The sequence below is a fragment of the Cibotium barometz genome, chromosome 36 (assembly GCF_041138505.1).
Source record: "Cibotium barometz isolate CiBa-2024 chromosome 36, ASM4113850v1, whole genome shotgun sequence".
Lineage (NCBI taxonomy): Eukaryota > Viridiplantae > Streptophyta > Polypodiopsida > Cyatheales > Cibotiaceae > Cibotium > Cibotium barometz.
The window spans coordinates 8,437,394-8,462,572 of NC_141081.1; the positions used below are offsets into that span (position 1 = coordinate 8,437,394).

General features: G+C 42.4%; 1 protein-coding gene across 1 annotated transcript; it reads right to left on the minus strand.

Annotated features, from left to right (window-relative positions):
- Positions 1-361: 361 nt before the first annotated feature.
- On the minus strand, positions 362-6,178 carry LOC147617454 (cytochrome P450 724B1-like). Its single transcript, XM_086775391.1, has 4 exons — positions 5,927-6,178; positions 1,827-2,145; positions 1,203-1,355; positions 362-646 (listed from the first exon to the last, which is right to left on the minus strand). The coding sequence occupies exons 2-4, from the start codon at positions 2,091-2,093 to the stop codon at positions 362-364; spliced, it is 705 nt and encodes a 234-aa protein (XP_086631517.1). The 5' UTR covers positions 2,094-2,145; positions 5,927-6,178.
- Between the last annotated feature and the right edge of the window lie 19,001 nt (positions 6,179-25,179).

Below are 25,179 nucleotides of genomic sequence, written 5' to 3' on the forward strand. Positions count from 1 at the left end.
TATGTGCGTGCGTGTGCCGTGTAAGTGTGTACAGCACACATGTACATTCATCATATACATGCGGGCATGTATGTAGACATCGTATGTACACATGCGCACATTTGTCATACCCATGCATACATGCAACTGCGCTTGTATTATACAAATGCACATGTATGTGTTTGTGTGTGTGTGTGTGCGCACGTTCATCTTACATACGCATGCACGCATGTGTGCACATAACACATACAGTTTAGTACAGCCAGAAGTCGCACTAATCGAATCGAGTACTCTAAACATAATTATCAATTGCCAAAAAGAAAAAAAAAACTGATCAGATGAGGCAATTACACAGTTTATGTAGTACTGATTAACATAGAGATTAGTAAGGTTTGCAGAAAAGAGAACTAATTACCCGGAGCTCATCTACAACATGGGCATTCTCTGAGAGAAACTTGATCACATTGGTGAGTAGAATACTGGTAGTCTCAAAGCCACCCAATACCAAGAAGAAAATGAACTCCACAATCTCTTGTTCACTAAAATGCCTCCCACATTCATCCGTCTCCTTCAATAACACATCCGTAAAATCCAATGGCTCAGCCCGTGCCTCCTGTTTTCTCAGCCTAATGATATTTCTGAATATAGAAATAATCCTCTCACGAGCCTGTCATATATGAAGATACCGTTTAGAAAGATTGTTAAATTAATTATCATATATATACTCTCATGTACCTCTGTATCAACACATTCATGCATGCATGTAAATTGGCAATCATAAAATCACGCCACATGCAATGTATCCTCAATGTACGTGCAGACATGTCACATGTACACATACGTGCTGCCACATATGTCTCCTCAACTGATATGTCACAAGCACACATATATTCCAGCTCTATGCTTGCATGTACGTATGTATGGTTTGTATGTTGCTTGTACACAAGTATGTATGTGTGGTTGATGGTGAGTATGCATCCACATGCATGGATGTTATGTCTTGTTATAGGTGAGCAAGTATGAGTGTATCAATGGTACGTGTGTTATGTGCATGTTTACACAAAAGCATGTATATATGTAGCATGCCGTAGGAACATGTACGTACATATTTGTGAATGTATGTAAGCATGTATATGTGTAAATGTATGAATATATGTACAAACATGTATGCATGCATGTGTGAAATTTTATGCATAAACGATGGCATGAGAATCCATTAGTACCTTGAGCACTTTGTTGAATGTAGTTCCTGGCAGATCAATAGGAACCAAGGAGTAGCCAGTCATTAGAAAGAAATAATCCCTCATTAACTTCACAGTGTTGGGGTCTTCGGCTTCCAAACTGAGGAGACTCTTGACAAAATAGGTAAAGAAGAACTGGGCACACGGTTGATTCCATTATTGAGTGAGAGATGAGGCTTAATTACATACAAATCGGTCGTGCTGAAAGTAAGATTAGCTTAATGAAAGTAGGCTGAAATGTTTCATAGTGGTCTTTGAATAAATCAACAATTAATTTAAATGATGCGTTTCCTCAAAAGGGCAGATTTTTAAATTTTTTATTTTTTTTAGGACAACTGGATGATAGATTTCCTCTTCTAAGCGATATCCTCCTTTAATAATTTCGCTTCAGAGATTGATCATTGATTTTCTGAACTTTGGAATCAGTAATAAAATGGCGGGGCATCCTAACCTTGGAGCTGTAGCAACAACTAGCATTAAACGATGTGCCACCAACAGCTGGAGTAGCTTAAATCAGGATTCAGAACCAAATAAAAAATAAAACAGCTAATGTTCCGACCACTAATCTTTGAAATGCAGCGACAACTAGAGGTTTTGATAGCTGACCTTTATAGATTCGTGTTGGGCGTCGATACGGGGCCTGTGCAGCCAAGGGCGGAGGATGGCGAGGGCGTGGTCTTGGATGGGAAGGACGTGGTGGGCTTGGATGGCGGCGGGGCTGAGGAGGGTGGTGGCGAGCTCGCGCAGACGGCGGTGGCGGGCGCCGTGCACGGTGAGGACGGGACCCACAATTTTGGTGATGAAGCGGGGGAAGTAGACCTGCACGAGCTTCTCTTCGTTGGATAACAAGAGCTTGTTGAGCTGAGGGTCCATGGACACCAGTGTCGGCCGCCCGAGCAAGTGCGTCTTGAAAACACTCCCATACCTGTACATATACACAAGTGAGCGAAGGTGGATTGTTAAGCGGTGTTTATATATTTATATTTATATATATATACACACACACACGCAGAGACATAAATGTATTCAAGTGTACATATACACTAGAGAGACATAAATGTATTCAAGACTCCCATACTTGTACATATACACGAGTGGGCGTCGATTGTTAACCAGTGTTTATATATATATATATAGAGAGAGAGAGAGAGACATATACATATATATATATATATATATATATGGATATATATATATATAGATGTGTGTGTATATGTATGTATATACATATATGTTTATGTGTATATACATACATACATATATATATACATATATGTATGTATATACATACATACATATATACATATATATATGTATGTATGTATGTATGCATGCATGCATGCATGCATATATATATATATATATGTATGTATGTATATGTATATATATGTGTGTGTATATACATATACATATACATATATATATGTATATGTATACATACACACACATATATGTATATACATATATGTATATATACACACACACATATATGTATATACATATATACACACATATCAATATTTTTTTCATAATATATATTTAATATAATAAAACACACACACACTCAGTGCACATACACATATATACAGTATATATTCTAAATATATATATATATATATACATATATATATGTATATGTATATATATATATATAATATATGTATGTATGTATGAATGTATGTATGTATATACGTGTGTATTTGAATATTCTCTCTCTCTCTCTCTCTCTCTCTCTCTCTCTCTCCGCTATAGAGATATACAAATTATACTCTTTATATAATCTACACACACATATACATATGTGTGTGTGTGTGTGTATTTATATATTTGCTTACACACACACACATATGTATACATACACACACACAGGCATGCACACACACATATATGCATATATATCATATTGTATTATATAAAGAGTATATGATATATATATCTATCTAGGAGAGGGAGAGAGAAAGAAAGCTGTATTAATGTCTACTATAGGGCGAACTCGACCTATCAGACAAATCAATGTACAACTGTTAATGTCTTCTGGATGTCTAGAAAAAAAAAGAACAAAATGAACATGAAATAAACTATGAAAGTACTGAGCTAGTGGGGGGGTGTGATGGATGGAGCACTACTGCTAGAGGCTCAGTATGCAACCTATATGCGCAGGGTATACAAGAATGCAATGCAGATCTGTCTAGCTCCAACAAAGTACACGGATTCAAAGCCCAAGGCAAAGAACACAGATCGAGAAGAACTCCCATGAGGTTGGTTGGTGGTGTTCCACAGTGCCAGAGGGGATGGCACTTTTGTGAGCCAGATAGGTTCTCAGGCAACGGTCCCAAGGGAGGTTTATCCTCCAAGGGTGATGTGAGAGTGCCAGACTCAATTCCCAGGAATGAAGACCAAGACGGTGTTCAAAGTCAGGGCAGGAATTGATTGTGGACTAGAGGAAAACCAGATGCATGGATCTTAGAGACAGAGTGGTTTGGAGAGAACAAGCAGGGTGTTCAGAGAAAAAGGGGTGCCAGGGATGGATGATGACAGAGGGACTTCGAGAAAAGATTGGGATGATGACAGTCATCCAAGAGCAGGTTGGATTCCCGTTATCAAGTTTAGCAGAGGGGGATGTCATGTGCATCATAGATGCCATGGACATTCTCAGGGCTAGATCCAGAAGAGGCAACCAGATAAAGAGCGTGGTACCTGAGATGTCTACCCCGTCCCCACCACCGTGACCAATGAAGTCAGCCACCTCATCGATGTATAGCCCAAATAGTGTAGTAGAGAGTGGGCATCCTTACTTCACACCTACCGTGCTAGCAATAACATCAGACAGCCCCCCAGGGGCATCGTATGCGCCCGAGGACCTGCTCATATAAAGCATAGATGCCCCAAACCATCTCTAATGGGATCCCCAATGACTGTAGGTGCTGGAAGAGTCTCTCTCGTGGCACCGTGTCAAATGCTTTGCGAAAATCCACAGAGGAGCAGTATAATCTCTTCTCCCATGCCGCCCTAGCCTGGTCAGTCAGACATCTCAAAGTGAATATATGGTCAATAGTGGGAGAGAAAGCTCGTCTCGGAATCCAGCCTGCCCTTGTGCTCGCAGTCCCTCCTTCTCTGCATATGAGCTCAACTCTATCTCGAGCACTGTGCCATAAAGTTTGGCCAATGTATGACCAATCATGATAGTCCTGTAGTTGCTGGGTCTAGCATGTCTCCCGCTTTGTGGAGACCCTCTCCGTCTCTCCTGCAAACGAGACGGAGAGACTAACGGACAGGGAGCGAGCAGGGCAGCGAGGCGAACAGAATAGCATAGCGGGTCCAGATAGAACAGAGCCAGTCCAGGCGGGAGAGAGGGCGACGAGCAGGGGCGAAGGCAACGGCTACGCACAGAGGCGTGAACAGAGCGAACAGAAGGCGACGGAGAGCACGGGCGCGAACAGTGGCGAACAATAGCGAAGGGCCTATGAGAGAGAGAGAGAGAGAGAGAGAGAGAGAGAATATTATAATACATACATATATATATATATATATATTATTTTAACTAAAAATCAACATATTTATCATAAAATAATATACATACACACACAAACACATTATACATACATACATACATACATACATACATATATATATACATATATACATATATATATACACACATATACACACATACATATACATATACATATATATATATATATATATACACATACACATACATACACATATATATATATATATTATATATCGTATAGTTATATACACATTATACTCTTTATATAATATAATATAATATATATAAATATATATGTATATTACATATATACATACATACATGCATGCATGCATACATACATACATACATACATACATACATATGTAGCAGATTGGGGTGGGGATGGGAAAACACCACCCTTTATTGTAATTTTCACTCCTTGAATTGAGAAAAACCATTTGTAATTTTGCTTAGCCTTGAACTTAAAAGATTCAAATACTCGAATTTTTAGTTATGAAATCGATTAACTGATACAATTTTTTCAAATAAAGCAGTCGAGTTTGAAAGTCTCTCCTCTTTTCACTAATCAGGGAAAAAAGTTTATTTTTGACACTGGGCAACGCGGGGGAGAAATTGTTAAGGGTAGAGGCCTCGAGATAGTCTTGCGATGAGGTGGCATAGAGAGAAAGCCTATGTTTTTTGTTTCTCTATGTTTTTTGTTTCTCGAGCCTGGGTCAAAGACGAGCATGCTCATCTTTGAGACTCAAGTAGAGAAAGCCTATTATGTAAAAACAGCTCTATAAAGTAAAATTAAAAATTAAAAAGGAAATCCCAAATGCTAGAGGGCAACCTATTCTACATCTGGCGTCTATCCTCACAGGTGCTTATTGAATATAAAGAAATTAAAAAAAAAACACTTGACCAAAAGCAATATATATTCAATAAAATGCACTGCAAAGGAGAACCCAAGAATGTAAATTCTCAGCAATTATTTACTCAACATAAATGCAATTCGTTATGAACCTATTTCGTTAGTTTTTTTTTTTTTTTTTCGCGAGGCGGATAGATTGGTACTAAAGTAAAAAATCTCGTTTCGTTAGTTTCGGAAAATTCGAAAGCTCGTAAGCATTGAAATTCTCATCACTGTAGCTAGAATAACGGATCATCGGATATTATCGTATGCATTTGATAAAGAAGAGAGGAGCAGTACCTGCGGAGCCTTGTGGAGAGGAAAGGAGGCGGGGTGCCAATGGGGCAGCTATTGAAGAAGGCGAACTGCAGCGTTTCTCCAAGGAGAGGCAGGCCATGGCTCCCAGGGGGGAGCTTGTACAGAGCTGAGGACTGCTGATCACTCAAGCATTTCTTGTAATAGCGGAAGGCGGCAAGTGTCAGACCCAACACTATCAAAGACACTGCAAGAAAGCAAGGTTGAAGAAGATGATGGGCATTGCGCTCAACCACTGTATTGCGCCATCTCCCTCTCGCAGCAAAACAATAATCTCGGAAAGTTATCGGCCCAATATCCGCTTTGACGAGCTATTCATAGCCATCCTACCTACCTCGGCGGCTAGTTATTGCGCGCCTGCAAATGCAAGGTAAGGACTGGTTCACACGCCCAGGGCTGAAATTGGCTGAGATTCGTCCATGATCCATCCGAGCTGCCATTTTTTTATTACATTGCGATCACTCAAGTCAATGGGCTTTCAGGACCCCCCAAGGAGAGATAGGGCTTCATGTAAGGCTTGGGAAAGTTGGGTAGTGTTGGAGCTTATGTAAGGCTTGGAAAAGTTGGGATTTCTATCCAAGACCCATGGGCTTGGGGGGTCCTTTTATGTAAGGCTTGGAAAGGTTGGGATTTCTATCCAAGAGCCATGGGCTAAGGAGGTAAGGACCCCATGCCGGACATGCTGCATCTATATAGGGATGAAGTACGAGTGTCAGAGGTATAGCGTGGACTCATACGTAAGTGTTATGGCTTGCACCACCTTTCGGAGACCTTTCGTAAGATTGCTCAAACATCAAATCATGTGGACCTTAACTTGTCATGGGGATTTACCGCGACTTACTAATTGTATCTCTCCAAAACTCCAAGCCCCACTATTTAGTGCTAGCTTCTTTCTCTCCAAATCCTACTCCTTCTTGTCACCACAAGGAGCTCCGCAAATACCCTCAAGGGCTCTCCCTCCTCTCACTCTTACTCACTCTCATACAATGGATAAGAGGCACAATATGCACCAAGAATCGTACACACTACTTCTCTCTCTCTCTCTTATACAAGACTAGAGCATAAGTGATCTCCATGCCAATTGGATGCTATAACACTCTAGAGTGTAGTATCTCTTCATATCCTTTTCTTTGTTCTATAGGGTACTTTATCCTGCCATCTCTTGTAGTAGTAATTGATCATGTAGACCAATTTTTTTTAAAATTTCTAGTAGATCCACGAAGTTTAGATTTGCCAGCTTAGTGTGCCTAGCCACATTTTCCCTTACAGTTTCTTTTCAGGGCATTTGCATTAATTACTACATATCTGCCCTTGGAGGTTTGATGGGGTAAGGTAACCACGGCTCTCATCTATTTGTGGTTGCATAAGCTTCTGGCAAGATTGGTGTGGTTAGATTGAATAGTGTGATTTTTTTTAAAATTTCTAGTAGATCCACGAAGTTTAGATTTGCCAGCTTAGTGTGCCTAGCCACATTTTCCCTTACAGTTTCTTTTCAGGGCATTTGCATTAATTACTACATATCTGCCCTTGGAGGTTTGATGGGGTAAGGTAACCACGGCTCTCATCTATTTGTGGTTGCATAAGCTTCTGGCAAGATTGGTGTGGTTAGATTGAATAGTGTGATTTTGTGTAAAGTTGTCATCATAATCTTGGGTTACATTAACGGGTTATATGTTCTAATCATTAGTTCATATTCATTAGTTCGGCATATCTAGGATGGCATCTGGCTTTAATATTACTTTTGCAGCAAAAAAATAACCTCTTAGGAAATCTATTGTCCCAACCTCCACTTTGACGAGCTATTCATTGCTCATTTAATCATATTACCTACCTTAGTAACTTGCTCTTTTTTAAGTGTGTAGAGTTTCCAATGCTTATTAGTTATTGCATGCCTGAAAGTGCAAGGTAAGGATTGCACATGCCTAGGGCTAAAGTGGAACCCATGGAATGACTGAACCGAGACTCATTTATGATCCATCCCACCTGCCATGTTAGTTTTTCCTACTTTATGATCACTCAAGTCAATGGTGCTCGCTCCAAGGCATGGCATTGAAAGGCCTTTCAGGACCGCCAAGGAGAGATAAAACTTCATGTAAGGCTTGGGAAAGTTGGGATTTCTATCCAAAGACCCATGGGGCTTGGGAGGTAGATCCCTCATGTTGACATGCTACATCTATATGGGGATGAAGTGCGAATCAGAGGTGTAGCATGGACTCATACCTAAGTGTTTATGGCTTACACCACCCTTTGTAAGATTTCTCAAATATCAAGTCATGTTTACCTTAACTTGTCATGGGGATTTACCTCGACTTACCAATTCTTGAGCTTGTATCTCTCAAAGACTCCAAGCCCTGCTAGTTAGTGCTAGCTTCTTTCCCTCCAAATCCTACTCCTTGTTGTCACAGCAAGGAGCTCTACATATACCTACAAGGGCTCTCCCTCCTCTCATTCTCACACAATGGAAAAGATGCATATGCACCAAGAATCATGCACACTACTCTCAACTCTCTCTCTTATACAAGACTAGAGCATAAGAAAGCAAGTATACAAACAAGATGCAATTTGCACAAAGGGGGGTTCTCCTTTGATTTATTATGAGAAAAAATTACTTAAGTATATCTATCCCTTCCTCACACTTGGGTGCCCAAAAACTTATAGTGAAATTGGTCATTGGCCTGCTTTTCTTATAACACAACATTTTATAGTGCCATTCATGACACTTGTATTATAAGCCATCTCTCATGTGTAGACAAGAGATGTTTAGTCAACCCAAAATGAGGTTAATATCCTCCCCTACCTGATGTAGATTCTATCCTCAAGATCTTATTTTTTAAAGGCATCTCATCCAAGGTAGATTTTATATCTACAACTTTGAGAGGGTGCCCCTTAGGTAATAGAAGGGCATCCAAAATCCTGTGTCAACATGTCTTCAAAGATTGTATACATGTAGGAGGACATGCATCGGAGTTTGTGGTAGCAGAGCATGATGACGTCTTCTTCTAGGCCTTTGTTATACCTTTGTTATAACAAAGGTAGAGTTTAACTTTAAACCGAGCATGCATGAACTGAGCAGAGACAGAAACCGAGCATGCAAAGACCAAGCAACACGAAGAGAAGTCATAGAATTCAACCACTATAGAACCAAAATCACACCTCTTATCTACTCTAATTGTTTATCGAAAACTCTCAAACCTTACAACACCACGACTTGAAGCGACAAAAAAACACTCCATGCATGCTCAAATTTGATAATTAAACCATATGATAGAGATTAAAAGACCGAGGTTATCAAATTTTTCAAACCAACCCATACAATACTCATAGTCTTAGCACAATAGTCATTGTCTTAACACAACACCAAAAGCTCAATACACTTCACACCCTCTCTTCTCCACACTCATCATCTACAAAACAACATCCCACTCTTCTCCTGTTATTGGTTTTTGTCTTGATTGTATCATAGGAGGCATCCTTGCTCATCTCCCTTGCAACTTCCTCCGCATAACATGGTAGTACACTACAATAAGAATTTTATAAACCGCATTTCATTAACATTTCAAAGCTCATGGCAAAAACTTACACACAAAAGCATATCATCCTAGAGTGCATATAATGTCCTAAATAAGTCAATAGTAGTAACCTTGACAAACCATGACAAAACACAAGTCAATAGTAGTAACCATACTAATCAAAAGGGCAGCCATATGCATCATCCACTGGCTTACTCTCTGAAATCTCCCCGTCTGAGCTGGACTGATCTCTAGTACCTATAGAAGGTCCCTCTACCAAAGGTTGTAGAATGTGACCAACAATGTCAGGGTCACTATCAAAAGAATAACAGGGGCGGCCAGATGCGATGCATGCACGCATCAAAGGGGCTGTACCACTACCCATCTCCAAAGCCAATCCTCCGGGAGGACAAAGAGCCTCTAGAAAGCATCGCACAAATCTGACACTCCGCTGCACACCTGATCTCAAATGTGCCTCCTCGCCAGCCTCCAATACCCTCGCAGTATCTGGCAAATAGTGACGAATGACATGCCGCAAGAACTGCACACCATGATCATGTCGTAATGTGGCACTCTCCTGAAGATGTAAAGAGGCCATGTAGCCTCGACGTCGTAGCATGTACAAGTAGAAGGCATCCATCTGTCACACAATAATGACAAAAAATAGAGACATGTCACAAACTAATCAAGAACAACAAAGCACCAAGAAAACTAAGTGTACAATAACCATGTCAAATACCTCTACGGCAATACCCTCAATCGTAACCTCATCCATGAAGGTTAAGTCCTCAACTATGAATCTACGCATAATCTCCAGCTCACACCGCGGGGCATATTTCTCCACCCATGAGGGAGAGTCCCCTGATAGAAAGAAATACATTTTAAACATTGACAATTACCTAACAATCTTATTCACAAGTACCTAACAATCCTATTTACATATTTCTGACTCAAAGAATCACCTGAAATGGAGGCAAGACAAACAACCCATCCCCAGTCTGCCAAACAAGCTGGTGCCACTCCAAGTCCATGCCGAATATGATCCTCCGACACCTTGTTCCACAATGGAACACCGTCTCGTCCATGCGTAGAGTCCATGGGAAGATCCAAGAGCACAAAGTCAGCAGCCCATGCCACCGCCGTCTTTTTCTTTTTCTTATACTCCACCCCCAATTTATTGTTTTCAAAAAAAAATGTATGGATCTTTGCATAATCCTCATTTCTAATAGAGGATGCAAAATCCTTACCCATAGAAATATAATCTCCACATCCAAATGAAAAGATAGAGCGATCCAAAGAAGCCCCCCCTTGTATGGACAAGAGTGGCACATATTCTTTTTGGGATGGTGGTCTAGGACGTGAGGATGGACCTAAATAATCACGGCAAGTATAATGAATGAACAACAAGCATAACATACAAAACAATCGACTTGCATATATCCATAAACAGAAGCATACCACTATGAAAGCTACCATGCATACCAACATCGAGTGGTGGTGAATTGTCATCAACAAAAATTTCACGATCTAAAACAAAACAAACAAAGAAACATAAATCTTTATTTTACGAGGAAGGTATATAAAGTATCCAGCATAGAAAGCTAGCCTTCTCTAAGTTGCATGAGACATGAATATGCAAAGTGAAATAAGTAAAAGTCACATGTACTCTGTGTCTCACTAATTTGAGCTTGCTTGCCCTTTTGAGCTTGCTTGCCTCTTTGAGCATGCTCACCCCTTTGTGCTTCCTTGCCCCTTATTTGATCACCTTCGAAACCACTTCTTTGTTAGAAAAGTAAAGCTTAAGGAAAGAGAGGAGACAATTGTGGAAGCCACTTTACCTTGACTCAGACAACCACCACTTGCACCCTTTCCCTTTGATTTTTGCCATTCCTCAAACTTAGCTTTCTCACTTGGCAATACATGGGGCGAGGGCATGCCAATCCACCAAGGGCATGTCTCAATCTCAAATGGTGAGAGAGCAATCATATTCTCCCCATACATAGTGGACTCTTTGTTAGTGTCCACCCATGTTTTACAAGCCTTGGGCAAATCAACAAGCAGCTTGAGGTCTCTCAAGTGCAAAAAATACCTGGAATATTCAAAGATAATTTATCCAAGCCACCACAAACTACACACTGCAATGTCAAACAAAAGGCATTAAAATAGAAAACCAACCGATCAAACAAAAGGCATTAAAATAGAAAACCAACCGATAGAGCAACCGACAAGCGGGGCTGCATCAAGATGGGACTGAATAGGTTGACCCTCTTTTTTTTGGACTTTTCTTTAGCACCAGTTTTCTTAATGTTGCCAAAAATATATTTTCTACCCTCGTATCGTATGGATGCAAAGTAAACATGAAGAGATGGCTCATCGGGCAAATTAATTGGATGCTCTGTGGTAGCTGCTATTCTTATCTCTTGCTCCAAAGAATGAAGTGCATTCTTTTCTATCATGTCTAGCAACAGTTCCCTAGACAACTGTCAGGCGTTTTTTTTGAGAGGTCTTTTTGGTCAGTGTATATATGGATGCGTGGCATGTGTAAAGGTTTTGCTTTTGAGGGCGTTGCCAAGTGTACAGGGTGGATGCATTTGATTTGGGCTTGTTTTGCAGGCCTGTCCGAAACAGGGTTCGATGCAGGTAGTTTCAGCTGTTCGGTCGTCTTGAAGTGTGTGGGCGTCCTAGAAATACAATGGCATCGTGGGTTGCATTTGAATGTGTATGGGCATTTAAGGTTGAAGGGACAGTGTTGTATTGGGCATTTGGTGTGAAAGGAAATATAAGGGTGGCCATTCATTAGGCCTTACAAAAAAATAAAAATAATTATAATATAAACGTGGCCTGTAATATTAAAAGCCACTTGGAGGCATATTTAACGGCCAGTGCATCTTCTGGAAAAATAGAGAAGTTGACGAAGCATGGCGAGTCGGTGCCTGCAGACAAAGAGGTGAGGTCGCCTTGTTTTAGTGGGGGGCTCTCTCGCATAGCTGCAGAACAGTGCCAAAGAAAGGCTGCAAGTAGGCGGCAGCTGAGGGCGCCAATTGTTTTAGTGGGGGGCTCTCTCGCATAGCTGCAGAACAGTGCCAAAGAAAGGCTGCTGGCAGGCGGCAGCTGAGGGCGCCAGTTGTTTCAGTGGGGGGCTCTCTCACATAGCTGCAGAACAGTGCCAAAGAAAGGCTACATGCAGGCGCAGCTGAGGGCGCCAGTTTTTGTGAGAGGATGGACTGGTGTAACGACGGGCAGGCCTTTGACATGGAAGCGAGGGCTGGCGCCGACGTGTGCGCTTGTGAGGGGTAGCGAAGACAGAGTTTGAAGCAGAAGACGAAGGGGTGCCTTTTGTCGTGTGGTGAGCTGCAGCTGAGGCTGACGGGCTGACAGCGGAGGAGAGAAGCGAAGGGCGAAGAGCGTGGTCAGCGCAGAGTTGTGGGTGACTGTAGCGAGGGCGCCAGTTGTGAGAGGATGGGCTGGTGATTCAAGATAGTCATCTGGAAAGGAGAGCCCGGGTCCAGGTGAGAAGGCTTGCTGTAGCGCTGCGAAGAGAGTAGAAGGTGTGGACCGCCTTGCTGAGGAGACAGGGAGCAGAGAGAGAGGGATCGCTGTGGCTGGAAAAAAACGACGGCAGAAGGAGAGGAGTTGAGGTCGTAGGAAGAGGCGGCCTTGTGAAGGAAGACCTCTCTTGTGAGGAGAGAGAGCAAAGAAAGGTAGCCGCCGTGTGGAAGGCCAGGTGATCCAGTGAAGCAGCTCCGACCAGCAAGTAGAGGATAAACGTGAAGGAGAGGCTGGATGCCCAGGAGGGCTCGCGACTAGTGGAGGATCGCCGTGAAGTAAAGAGCAGCGAAGGCTGGAGCGTGGACGGACTAAGGTGGTGTGGCCTTGGTTCGGTGAGTCAGAGTGGACGCTGAAGACAGGTGGACAACGTTGGCTGTGGATATGATAGAAGGCTGGTGGCTGGTGTGGGCTGCCTAGGAGACAGGGCCACGTAGCTGAGACTGACAGTGAAGGAGAGAAAAAGATAGGTGTTGTTGCTTGGTGGTGGGCCGGTAGCACTGCAGATAAGCTGCTTGGGTTGTTGTGAGGCTGGCAGAGGATCAGCACAGAGAGAGAGAGAGAGAGAGAGAGATGATTGGGTAGCTACTGCTGGTGACACATACAGAAGAGATGGGCCACAGAGAGTTGAGGGTTAGCTGGTGGGGAGCCCTCTGAAGAGAGAGTGGCCGGGTTCATTCTGATGTGATTGGCACAGCAGGCAGGCGAGTGGATCATGTGGTGATTGGGGATGTGGTGTATCCTCGGCAGTGACAAGCCTGAGTGTTTGTAAGTTATGTGAGTAAGGCTTCTATGTCGAGAGAAGCTTGTATGAAATGTTGTGACTGGGAATATATTGCTGGGTGTTTGCTTTGTCTATGGTGCCCCTGTTTTATGCTGTCTGTCTGGCGTGGGTTGGGTGGTGAAGTGTGAGAAGCGTTCCAGCCGGTGGCTGGTGGTGCCCCCGTTCGTGTGTGTTATTCCAAGTTTGGGAGGTGGAAGAGCTATAGAGGCAGGGTTTTCTTTCTTTTTTTCACCTCACATCCTTCTGGTGCCCCCACTGAGGATAGCTCTGGTGTTGTTCTTTGCCTGGAAGGGCGTGTGTTTCAGTGAGGAGAGCTCAGGGATTGTACAGGTTGTCATGATGTGGTCTTATCCAGAATTTCATGGCAGGAAGGGTGAAGATGTGTGTGACTTTTTGGAGCAAATGGAATTGGCATGCATTAGCAATCATGTGACAAATGAAGAGCAGGTTCTGAAGCTGATAAAGATTTTCTTGAAGGGAGATGCCCGAAGCTGGCTTAAGGATTTTGAAACACAGGATGCTGGTGTTTTGACCTTAGACAGGTTGAAAGAAGGCCTTTTGGAGCGTTTTCAGCAAGTGGAGGATGCTAGTGTGCTTTGGCAGGAGTTGAGCATCTTGAAGCAGGTTCGTGGGCAATCACTGGATGCATTAGGAAATTTTTGAGCTCATTTTGGGGCCCTGTAAGGAAGTTTGACCGGAATATTCCCTCCAAAAAGGGGCACTGGATAAAATTTTTGCAAACGAACTCCAAATTTGTCGGACCTCACATATTTAGATTCTACTCTTCAAAAGCTATCCATTGATATATAACACGATAGGGTTCAGAGAAGGGACAAGATAGATACCTAGAAGATTCCTTTTTGCCTAGGAATCTTCTACGTTACGTAGAAGATTCCTAGGCAAAAAGGAATGTAACGTAGAAGATTCCTAGGCAAAAAGGAATCTTCTAGGTATCTATCTTGTCCCTTCTCTGAACCCTATCGTGTTATATATCAATGGATAGCTTTTGAAGAGTAGAATCTAAATATGTGAGGTCCGACAAATTTGGAGTTCGTTTGCAAAAATTTTATCCAGTGCCCCTTTTTGGAGGGAATATTCCGGTCAAACTTCCTTACAGGGCCCCAAAATGAGCTCAAAAATTTCCTAATGATTTTGTGAAGGTATTTACATGTTTGTGGAGTAAGTGGTGTATGACATTGAAGCAGGAAGTTCCTCCTATGTTTCTGAAGAAGAGCTTGTTTATTGATGGTTTGCTACCCCATTTGAAGATTAAGGTTAAGTTAAAGAATCCCAAGTCATTTGATGATGCAGTTAGCATTGCTAGGGAAAAGGAAGGCAAGGTTTTGAAGCAGATGGAGATGGGTATTTATCCATATGAAGGTGTTGTGTCTGTGAGAGATATGCAGGTAAATTTGGTTGAGGTGGATAAGAGTCCTATGCAAAGTTTGATTAGACAGGAGCCTCAAAGGCCGATACAGGTGCAAAGGGGGATGTTTTATATGCCTTCTGATTTTTTTCCAAAGTCTTTAAAGCATGCGCAGGTGGATGAGAAGCCAGTTGAAAAGCCAAATGAGAACGTATGCTTGGGGCATGATGTGGATGTAGTCCAGGTTTCACATGTTGATAGGTTTATTGAAAGGAAAGATATGCATGTTGGGAAGCTGAATGAAGATTTAGGATCACAGGTTGAGTCTTTTGCAGGTGAAGAGTTGTTAAGGGACTCTCCTTTGGTAATGGATGTCATGGCTACAAAACGTAGCGATGTGGAAAGCTTGGTTGATGATCCTTCAAGTGTTGAGAGTGATAGTATGCAGGTACATGAAAGTGAAGACTTGGATGATACTTTGGAATTTGCAGATGATGAGCGGGAAGATGAGCCGGACACAAAAAGTCCTGAAGATAACTCTAGCAGGGAGGAGGATGGGGTACTAGAGATTGCTAGTGAGATTGTTATTGAGAATGTTGGTGATGTGGATGTTCAAAACAGGGAGGACGACCTTGTTATCATTGATTTTCTTGGGCAATTGGATGATGATCTAGTACCTGTGATGGAAAAGGTGGATGTTCTATCATGGGATGCTTCATGTGAAGAGGAGTCTTTGGACAGCAGTGACACCTAGGGGGTTGGCAATGCCGTAGAAGGCTATCAGCTAGAAGAGCGTGAAGATGAGAGTTCGATCGATAATGATGCGAAGCTCGATGCTGTTCTAGATGGTGTACTCCAAGACCTGGTATGCTTGGGGGAATTGGAAGCTAAGCAAGTGAGTGGGTGTTCTGGGAGTTTGAAGGTTGATGAAACTGTGGAGCAATTAGCTTGCGAGCTTGGAATTCCCTGTATGGATGCAGACATGGTTGTGAGTGTATCAAAGGCTTCTATGCATGTGGCTGAGATGTTGAAGACAAAGGCCATGGTTGAAAAAGATGCTGAAAAGATTGAATTGGAGGATGATGTTGTGATGCCTGTCTTGGAGAGCACTGAGGCACCTTTGGATGCTCCGCCGGTGGTGGAGAATGATGATATGCTTGTGTGTGAAAATGTAAAGGTTGAGACTTGGGCCTCTCAAATGTTGTTGAATTGGCTGTTAGCTGTTATGATGCCGCAAGTGTTGAGAACTAAAATGTATATTGTAGGAGAAATGCTATATCAAGGTCTGTCTCGAGAGCAGGCGCCTATGGATGAGGATGTATGGAGAGAGACTATGGACGCTTATGAAGAGATGGATGAAAATGATTTTGGAGCACATGTGGTTGACGTGTGGTGTGCTTTGATGCCACTTTTTTGGAAGAATGTTATGAAGGTGGATGATGGATTGAAGCAGTTTCCTTTTGATCCTGGTGGATAGCTACTGGACTAGATGCTTTTTGCTGCTGAGCATGAATGCTCTAGCAGATGGGGGGGTTGGCAAAGTATGTCAGGCATTTTTTTTGAGAGGTCTTTTTGGTCAGTGTACATATGGATGCGTGGCGTGTGTGAAGGTTTTGCTTTTGAGGGCGTTGCCAGGTGTACAGGGTGGATGCCTTTGATTTGGGCTTGTTGGCAGGCCTGTCCGAAACAGGGTTCGATGCAGGTGGTTTCAGCTGTTCAGTCGTCTTGAAGTGTGTGGGCGTCCTAGAAATACAATGGCATCGTGGGTTGCATTTGAATGTGTATGGAAGCATGGGCATTTAAGGTTGAAGGGACAGTGTTGTATTGGGCATTTGGTGTGAAAGGAAATATAAGGGTGGCCATTCATTAGGCCTTACAAAAAAATAAAAATAATTATAATATAAACGTAGCCTGTAATATTAAAAGCCACTTGGAGGCATATTTAACGGCCAGCGCATCTTCTGGAAAAATAGAGAAGTTGACGAAGCATGGCGAGTCAGCGCCTGCAGACAAAGAGGTGAGGTCGCCTTCTTTAAGTGGGGGGCTCTCTCGCATAGCTGTAGAACAGTGCCAAAGAAAGGCTGCATGCAGGCGCAGCTGAGGGCGCCAGTTGTGAGAGGATGGGCTAGTGTAACGACGGCAGGCCTTTGACATGGAAGCGAGGGCTGGCGCCGACGTGTGGGCTTGTGAGGGGTAGCGAAGACAGAGTCTGGAGCGGAAGACGAAGGGGTGCCTTTTGTCGTGTGGTGAGCTGCAGCTGAGGCTGACGGGCTGATAGTGCAGGAGAGAAGCGAAGGGCGAAGAGTGAGTGGTCAGCGCAGAGTTGTGGGTGACTGTAGCGAGGGCGCCAGTTGTGAGAGGATGGGCTGGTGATTCGAGACAGTCGTCTGGAAAGGAGAGCCCGGGTCCAGGTGAGAAGGCTTGCTGTAGCACTGCGGAGAGTGTAGAAGGTGTGGACCGCCTTGCTGAGGAGACAGGGAGTAGAGAGAGAGGGATTGCTGGCTGGAAAAAAACGACGGCAGAAGGAGAGGAGTTGAGGTCGTAGGAAGAGGCAGCCTTGTGAAGGAAGACCTCTCTTGTGAGGAGAGAGAGCAAAGAAAGGTAGCCGCCGTGTGGAAGGCCAAGTGATCCAGTGAAGCAGCTCCGACTAGCAGGTAGAGGATAAACGTGAAGGAGAGGCTGGATGCCCAAGAGGGCTCGTGACTAGTGGAGGATCGCCGTGAAGTAAAGAGCAGCGAAGGCTGGAGCGTGGACGGACTAAGGTGGTGTGGCCTTGGTTCGGTCAGTCAGAGTGGACGCTGAAGACAGGTGGACAGCGTTGGCTGTGGATATGATAGAAGGCTGGTGGCTGGTGTGGGCCGCCTAGGAGACAGGGCCACGTAGCTGAGACTGACAGTGAAGCAGAGAAAAAGATAGGTGTTGTTGCTTGGTGGTGGGCCGGTAGCACTGCAGATAAGCTGCTTGTGTTGTTGTGAGGCTGGCAGAGGATCAGCACAGAGAGAGAGAGAGAGAGAGAGATGATTGGGTAGCTACTGCTGGTGACACATACAGAAGAGATGGGCCGCAGAGAGTTGAGGGTTAGCTGGTGGGGCGCCCTCTGAAGAGAGAGTGGCCGGGTTCATTCTGATGTGATTGGCACAGCAGGCAGGCGAGTGGATCATGTGGTGATTGGGGATGTGGTGTATCCTCGGCAGTGACAAGCCTGAGTGTTTGTAAGTTGTGTGAGTAAGGCTTCTGTGTCGGGAGAAGCTTGTATGAAATGTTGTGACTGGGAATATATTGCTGGGTGTTTGCTTTGTCTATGGTGCCCCTGTTTTATGCTGTCTGTCTGGCGTGGGTTGGGTGGTGAAGTGTCTCGAGGGGGTCACTCGTATAAATATGTAAGTATCACGTGGGTTCAACAGAAGGATATTTTAAATATTTAAAACTTACAGAAATATATTTACAGAGGGGATTTATTTATTGTATTTTTAAAAAAAATTACAGATTTGAATAGGAAAGGATACATTATATTCACTAAAAAATTCACAGATAAGGGACTTTTTAAATAGGCCTTGAACGCACGTGATATAGAGGATTTACATATAGTGACCCCCCGAGTGAAGTGTGAGAAGCGTTCCAGCCGGTGGTGGCTGGTGGTGCCCCCGTTCGTGTGTGTTATTCCAAGTTTGGGAGGTGGAAGAGCTATAGAGGCAGGGTTTTCTTTCTTTTTTTCACCTCACAACAACCACCTACAATGATATAAATAATGAAAGGCACAAAAACATGCAAAGCGAAGACAATTTTTTTCTATGAAGCATAGAGATAAAGCAAGAAAAGTGAAAAACTCTTACACTCTGAACTCTGTGTTTGTTGATGGCATACCATGGGTATTGCGAAGAGATCTTGAACTCTCAAGCAATCTCAACCAAGTTATCTTTTTCTCCACACTGACGGAAGAGATTGCTATCAAATTCAACTTTTCAATACCCACAATGGTGTCCGCTCCATCAAATTGAAGAGAAAACAAAGTTTCTCTCCATTCCTTGCCAAGGGATGGATTAATAATATTCAAAACCTAATAAATATTCTGAAACCATTTCATATTAGTAGGAGACAAACACAACAATAATAATTTTGAACAAATCAAACATTGCAATACTTTTTGCATATGATCACTGTACTTTCGTCTCGCAACTCAGTGGAGATCTCCTTTTCTTTTAAAGCCCTCTCCTCCGCACTTAGACCTTTTGTCACTTCAGCTACTTTGGTCCTTACTTCCTTTTGAAACTCAACCTATAAAATTTTGGGGAAATCATTGCATACCATACTTTCTAATCCTCTCATAACAAGAAAGAGCCCAAATATATATCTACCTGGTAAACAAGCTGGGCCAAATCCTCTCTAGCCAGCGGATACCATGGGGGTGAAGTCTTTGATTCAAGCTTCTTTTTGGCTTCCAAGGTTTTAGCCACATTAGCAGGTTGCTCTCGCAAATAGGATTTAATGTCACACTCACAAATGTTTGTAGCATTGACCAATGTATCCTTCAGATTTGTGACTACGACTGCATGCTCATTCAAGCTTCCAGAAAAAACAAAAATTTAATACAGATGCATTGAGAAGGATCACATGCGCATTGTGTTTTGAGAGGAACTTACTCATTCATGCGAAGAAGGCCAGCAACTTCACTGAGTCTAGTTGGATCAACAACAGTGCTAAAGACTCTCAAATGCCATTCTTTATCATCTTTATATTTCTCTGTAATGAGCTCCATCTAAGCCACTGTGCGATGGTTCCCCTCCCACACATAGAACATTTTATTGGAAAGAAAAGACATTCTTGGTTCTCAACTCATTCTCAAACTCTTTATCTATAGCCTGCCAATGGGCATCCCATGAAGCCCTCATCTCACTTGTCACCGGAATTGCAACACCCAAAGGGGAGACAACAGAGACAATGAAAATATCCTTCTCTGGACAGTAAGTTTCACCCTCTAAGGCTATTTTGAGTAGCGAAGTGTCACTTCTCAAACCTCAAACCCTAGGGTATGGAAACATCCTACAAAGGGGAATGTGTGGGCACCTTGAAACATCTAAAACCCTGCATTTAGCCAATACATCTCCACCTTTCATAATTTCCACCACCTCATTTTCCCCTTGCTCTTCTTTCTCACTACACATGGACTGCATAGTGCTGCTAGCGGGTTGAGACAATACTTGTTCTTTATGTCTTCTTTTAGAAACCTAGGAAGACATTAATCAAACACAAAACAAACAACATTTGAAACATAGAACTTAGAAACTGGTAAACTCAATATAAGCAACATAAAATATTCCCTAGAAAAAGCATACAAACAAGAACCTGGATAGGAGAGAAATCATCGCCGCCACTCTCATCTGCTGTAGGACTAGATGCACACAATCCTTTCTCCTTGCTTGTTGGCTGAATTATAAATCATTAGTTCACACATAAATATTAAGAAATCAAAGCTGCAACAATTGAATGTAAAATCTTACTGTAAGAGACCCAAACTCCCTATGTTTTTTTGCTTGTTGTCTCTTTCCTAGAGGCATGATTATTCCCTAACATTTCACATAAGATTATATTGGTGTCAGAAAATTAAGATCATGGCCACAAAATGGCCATGAGGTAATCAAAATCATGGTCATTGTGGCAAGCATCCTAAACTCCTCTACTCACTCCTATTAAATTTACCTATCATAAGATTGAACCCTTCTATCATAAGATTGTCTGTGGCCTTAGCTCCTTCACCAAGGGCAAGAAAGCCCATACGCGTATGGGCTTTCTTGCCCTTGGTGGCAAGGGGCTAAGGTCTCATTGTCTGTGGCCTTAGCAACTTGCCACCAAGGGCAAGAAAGCCCATACGCTGGCGTATGGGCTTTCTTGCCCTTGGTGGCAATAAGGAAACCATGCCCTAAATCTTTGTTGAAAGCTTCAAACTTGGATCAAGGTAAGACTTCTGTAAAGATGTTTGACACATTGTCTTGTGTTGGACAATATGCTAAATGTATCTCCCTTGCTAGAATCATCTCTCACACATAGTGATAATGCATTACTATGCGTTTAGTTTGAGCATGAAATACTGGGCTTTTGCAACTACAAGTGCTATTTGACTATCAATGTAGATAGTCATAGGAGTGTCTTGAGCTAGTAGGAGATCATGAAGTAGCCTGCATGTCCATACACAATCTACTATAGTAGAGAAGGCTACCCTATAAACGTAAGTAGATGTAGCCTCTATGGGTTATTTCTTGCTAGAGATAAGAAACACAAGCACTATCCAATTATAAGTAGTTCTCACTAGTGGAATGAGAAATCATTGATCCAATCCAACTCTCTATGGGCATGCAATTAACATGGTCCCAATCCCCATTAAGGGAAAAAAAATAACAGTCTAGGGTGCCTTGTATGTAGCACGTAAGTCTTTTTAATAATGTCTAGTATTTTGTGCTTGGCTAATGCATAAATTTGCAAGTAAAATTGAAACTAGACATTGAATATGTGCGTGGTTTTTGTTGCTAGTAAATAGATGAGGCAACCCACAATGAGTATGAACATCAAACTCTTCACTTACATCAACAAGAGAGAGATGCAGGTGAGGCTCCATAAGGATAGCTATTGACTTGCACTTTTCTATACCAAACCTTACATGCATAATAAACGTGATGCAGGCAAGGCTCAAACCAAGGACAGGGTCTTAGCTCCTTCCCACCAAGGGCAAGAAAGCCCATATGCCAGCGTATGGGCTTTCTTGCCCTCACACTGCTGCGCCGGCTACACACTCATGCCCTCGGCTTCATATTCCACCCACACATGCACTCACCCTTCACACCTTGTTCCCACACAAGCCCATGGATGCCCTCTGCTGGACACGCACACACACAGTACACCCACGGCTGCTTCTTATCCCATACTCAACACACAACACACTCAACCCTTGCCTCATAATATTGTGCCCTCACACTGCGGCACCAAGCCAAACACATGCACACTCCTTGGTTGATTACTCAGAACACCCCTGCGCACTCGGAAATAATCAGGCCCTGCAGCTGAGAAAAGAGCAAGTAGAGGCTTGGCGGAGGTGAAAGAAGAAGAGCAGAGCGAAGAGGTGTTGGTGGGAGACGACCCCACAGTTTTGAGAATATGCTATGCGATTAGGTATGCGTGTAAGAGCAGTAGGGGTCCACTATTGACCCACCGAGGAATATGCTATGCAATTAGGTATGCGTGTAAGAGCAGTAGGGGTCCTCTTGCCACCATGTGAAAGAATGCTTTTAGTTAGTGGCGAATATATTCAATAAATGCATCGTACTCATTAATCAGCTATTTGAAAAGGATATATATAGAGTTAGAGTGAGAGCTATGGATAGAGATTGGTATATATTATGTATTATTTATATATTATGTAATATTTATATATGTATTTATTTTTATTTATATATTATGCATTGAAATGCTATGAATTGATTATACAAGCGTATATTAGTGGTGAATATAGTCATTAAATGCATCGTAATCATTCTTCAGTTATTTGAAAAAGACATATACTAGTGGTGCAAATATTCGGTTTTAAATGCAATCATATCTGGAAAATATCAGTACTTATATCTCGAAAAGGGAGAATGATTTTGGCCTGCTTGATATATTTTCAGACATTTGTCAATAGCTGCATCTCGCAAGTAGAATGGTGCACGTCATTGATATTCTTTGCTTTGGCTCTTGGAAAATTTTATCCGTCCGTTTTGATTCAGAAGATGTTATTTTGACAGAGAGAGAGCTTCAAGAGTACTTCTCCTTAGGTAATAATAACTTATCAATGGAGAATCAAAGCAGTGTAGTGCCTAGGATAAAGCTAGCTGATGGTGTTTATGCATTTAGACTTACTGCAACAATGCCAAGGGAATGCACTGTGCTACTTTATCTCTACATTCCAAGGATGTTGTACATGGTAGAGATGATGGTGAGAATATATTCTCATCAGTAAAAAATCCCTCTTTTTCCTGTTTGGGAACTCCATCAATCCTTGAACCCTGTCTATCTAGTTTAGGGACACCCATAGAGAATAAAGTTCTCAGTATCTTGTCTCTGATTAGACGATTGCCTGTTAACGACACTCTTCTCAATGCTTTAATGAATGCATCTGAAGTTAGGAAAGTTGATGAACTTCCATCACAGTACGATGGGGATATTGTTTTTGAGCTCCCTATTACACCACAAGGTAAGCCAATGGCTGGGATGGAGCAAAGATATGATGGTCATGTGTGGGTGGAGTATAACACATGTACAAAGGAATGTTTTGATGGTGTTGTTAGGCGTAGTTCTTGTGCATCTAAGATGTTGTAATGTGGAGTGCCCATATTATGAGCGGATGAAGGGAAGCAATCAATCTCAATGGAAGGGAAAACTTAAACAGGTACCCAGAATTGGGTTTTTAAGTTCTGAAACCGGCACTTTAGTTTGTCAACATTGCTCTAGTTTACTAGAATGCTTGGCTGTGTGTGAGTCTTCTATTTATTATTGCTACCCTATAGATAGAACTACTACAACAAGATGTGTCATACATCAAGGTAGTCAGAGGCATGCAGTGGTAATTGGGGTGTCGAAAACAAATGAGATTTTTGTGTATACTTTGGTGCAAGATAGAGCATCCCATGACCTTTATGCAAAGTGTAAAAAGGTTGAGACGAGTCTAGCTCAAGATATAATTATGGACATGTTTACATTTTTTTGAAACTCACATTTTGCGATGGTTGACTTTTGGTATTTGATTAGGATTCAGAGATCCATGGATATTGCCCGTCAAAATGTGAAGGGATCGGTTCTTAGGCTCGAAGCATTACTAGATCTTAAGGAGAAAACAAATAGGTGATACCCTTTCTTTCATAGCCTCTTATTTCCAAACCAGCTGGCAAGCAATGTGGAGCCTCATGTATTTAAGATGTCCTTTGTGGGTCCTAGAAGTGGGATCGACTTGGTTAATCAAATGAGGCCGGGTGGACCATTAGAGAAACAATTTGTCCACTTTGATCATGTGCACAAGACAAGTGGCTGGACCACAATGAGTGCACATGTTTATCACCCTTTTGTCAGAGAATTGCTTACAAATTCAGTAGGTGAGTTCAAGGTGGAGAATACAAATGCACAGGTTTTATTTTGGACTTTGATGAATGAAAGGTTGCAGCAATGTGGATTTGAGAGTGCAGAGTTTGCAGGTTTCATGGGGCTGATGAGGCACAAGCAAATTGGCTTACAGTGCGTACTATTTTCAATAAAGGTAAAAGGAATGTGATGATGTTCAAGGAACGCTCGTGTTCTTTTCACTGGGAAAAGAGTATGCTAGAACATACACGAGTTTGTATCAAACCACAATTTCAAGAAGAGCACAAGGATTTGTGTCGACGGTGGAGAGATGCACCAAGTGAAGTTGTCAGTCGCATCAGCAAAGGACAAACTTGTTACATTTTGGAGTTTGGGACATGCGCATGAGACAGAGCTACATTCATTAGAGACATGGTTATCTTGGTGGGAGGTGCGGGGATTTCACTGGGCAAAATGGGTATTGACACAAGGGGGTGGAGGTCCATTTGTGCCTACGGTTAATCTCTCAGAGTCTAAGCATGCATCCATGCAAGCAGCTTTGGGATACGCTCAACAAGTTAGCTTGTTCTCTGCTTCAGTGCAGACCTTGCCATGTCAGTCTTGCAAAGTGTCCATTATAAGGCCTACTTGACAAGAAGACATGAGGGGTCTGGGCCGAGTTTAAATCAAATTAAGAAAAGATTTATGTCCGGAGACGAAGGGGTTCAAGCAAAAAAAGATCTTGTGGACCTTGCATCAACAGTGTTGGAGGAACAAGATATTGTTGCTCCAGATGTTCAGAGGACAGTCCTGAAAAGTGTGATGCGCAAGAGAAGAAAAATGGATGCAAAAATTATACTTGATACAGATAGTCATCGACCAGAATATGAGAACGTTACTATTCATGTTCCAAGACCAAAAGAGGGTGCTTCATGCATTTATGGGACCCCAA

Excerpts from the sequence above, each read along its gene's own strand:
- LOC147617454 (XM_086775391.1), bottom strand. The coding sequence starts at position 2,093 with ATGGACCCTCAGCTCAACAAGCTCTTGTTATCCAACGAAGAGAAGCTC. Across the intron at positions 1,356-1,826 it reads CCCAACACGAATCTATAAAG|TTCTTCTTTACCTATTTTGT; the intron begins GTCAGCTATCAA and ends CCGTGTGCCCAG. Across the intron at positions 647-1,202 it reads CATTCAACAAAGTGCTCAAG|GCTCGTGAGAGGATTATTTC; the intron begins GTACTAATGGAT and ends CATATATGACAG.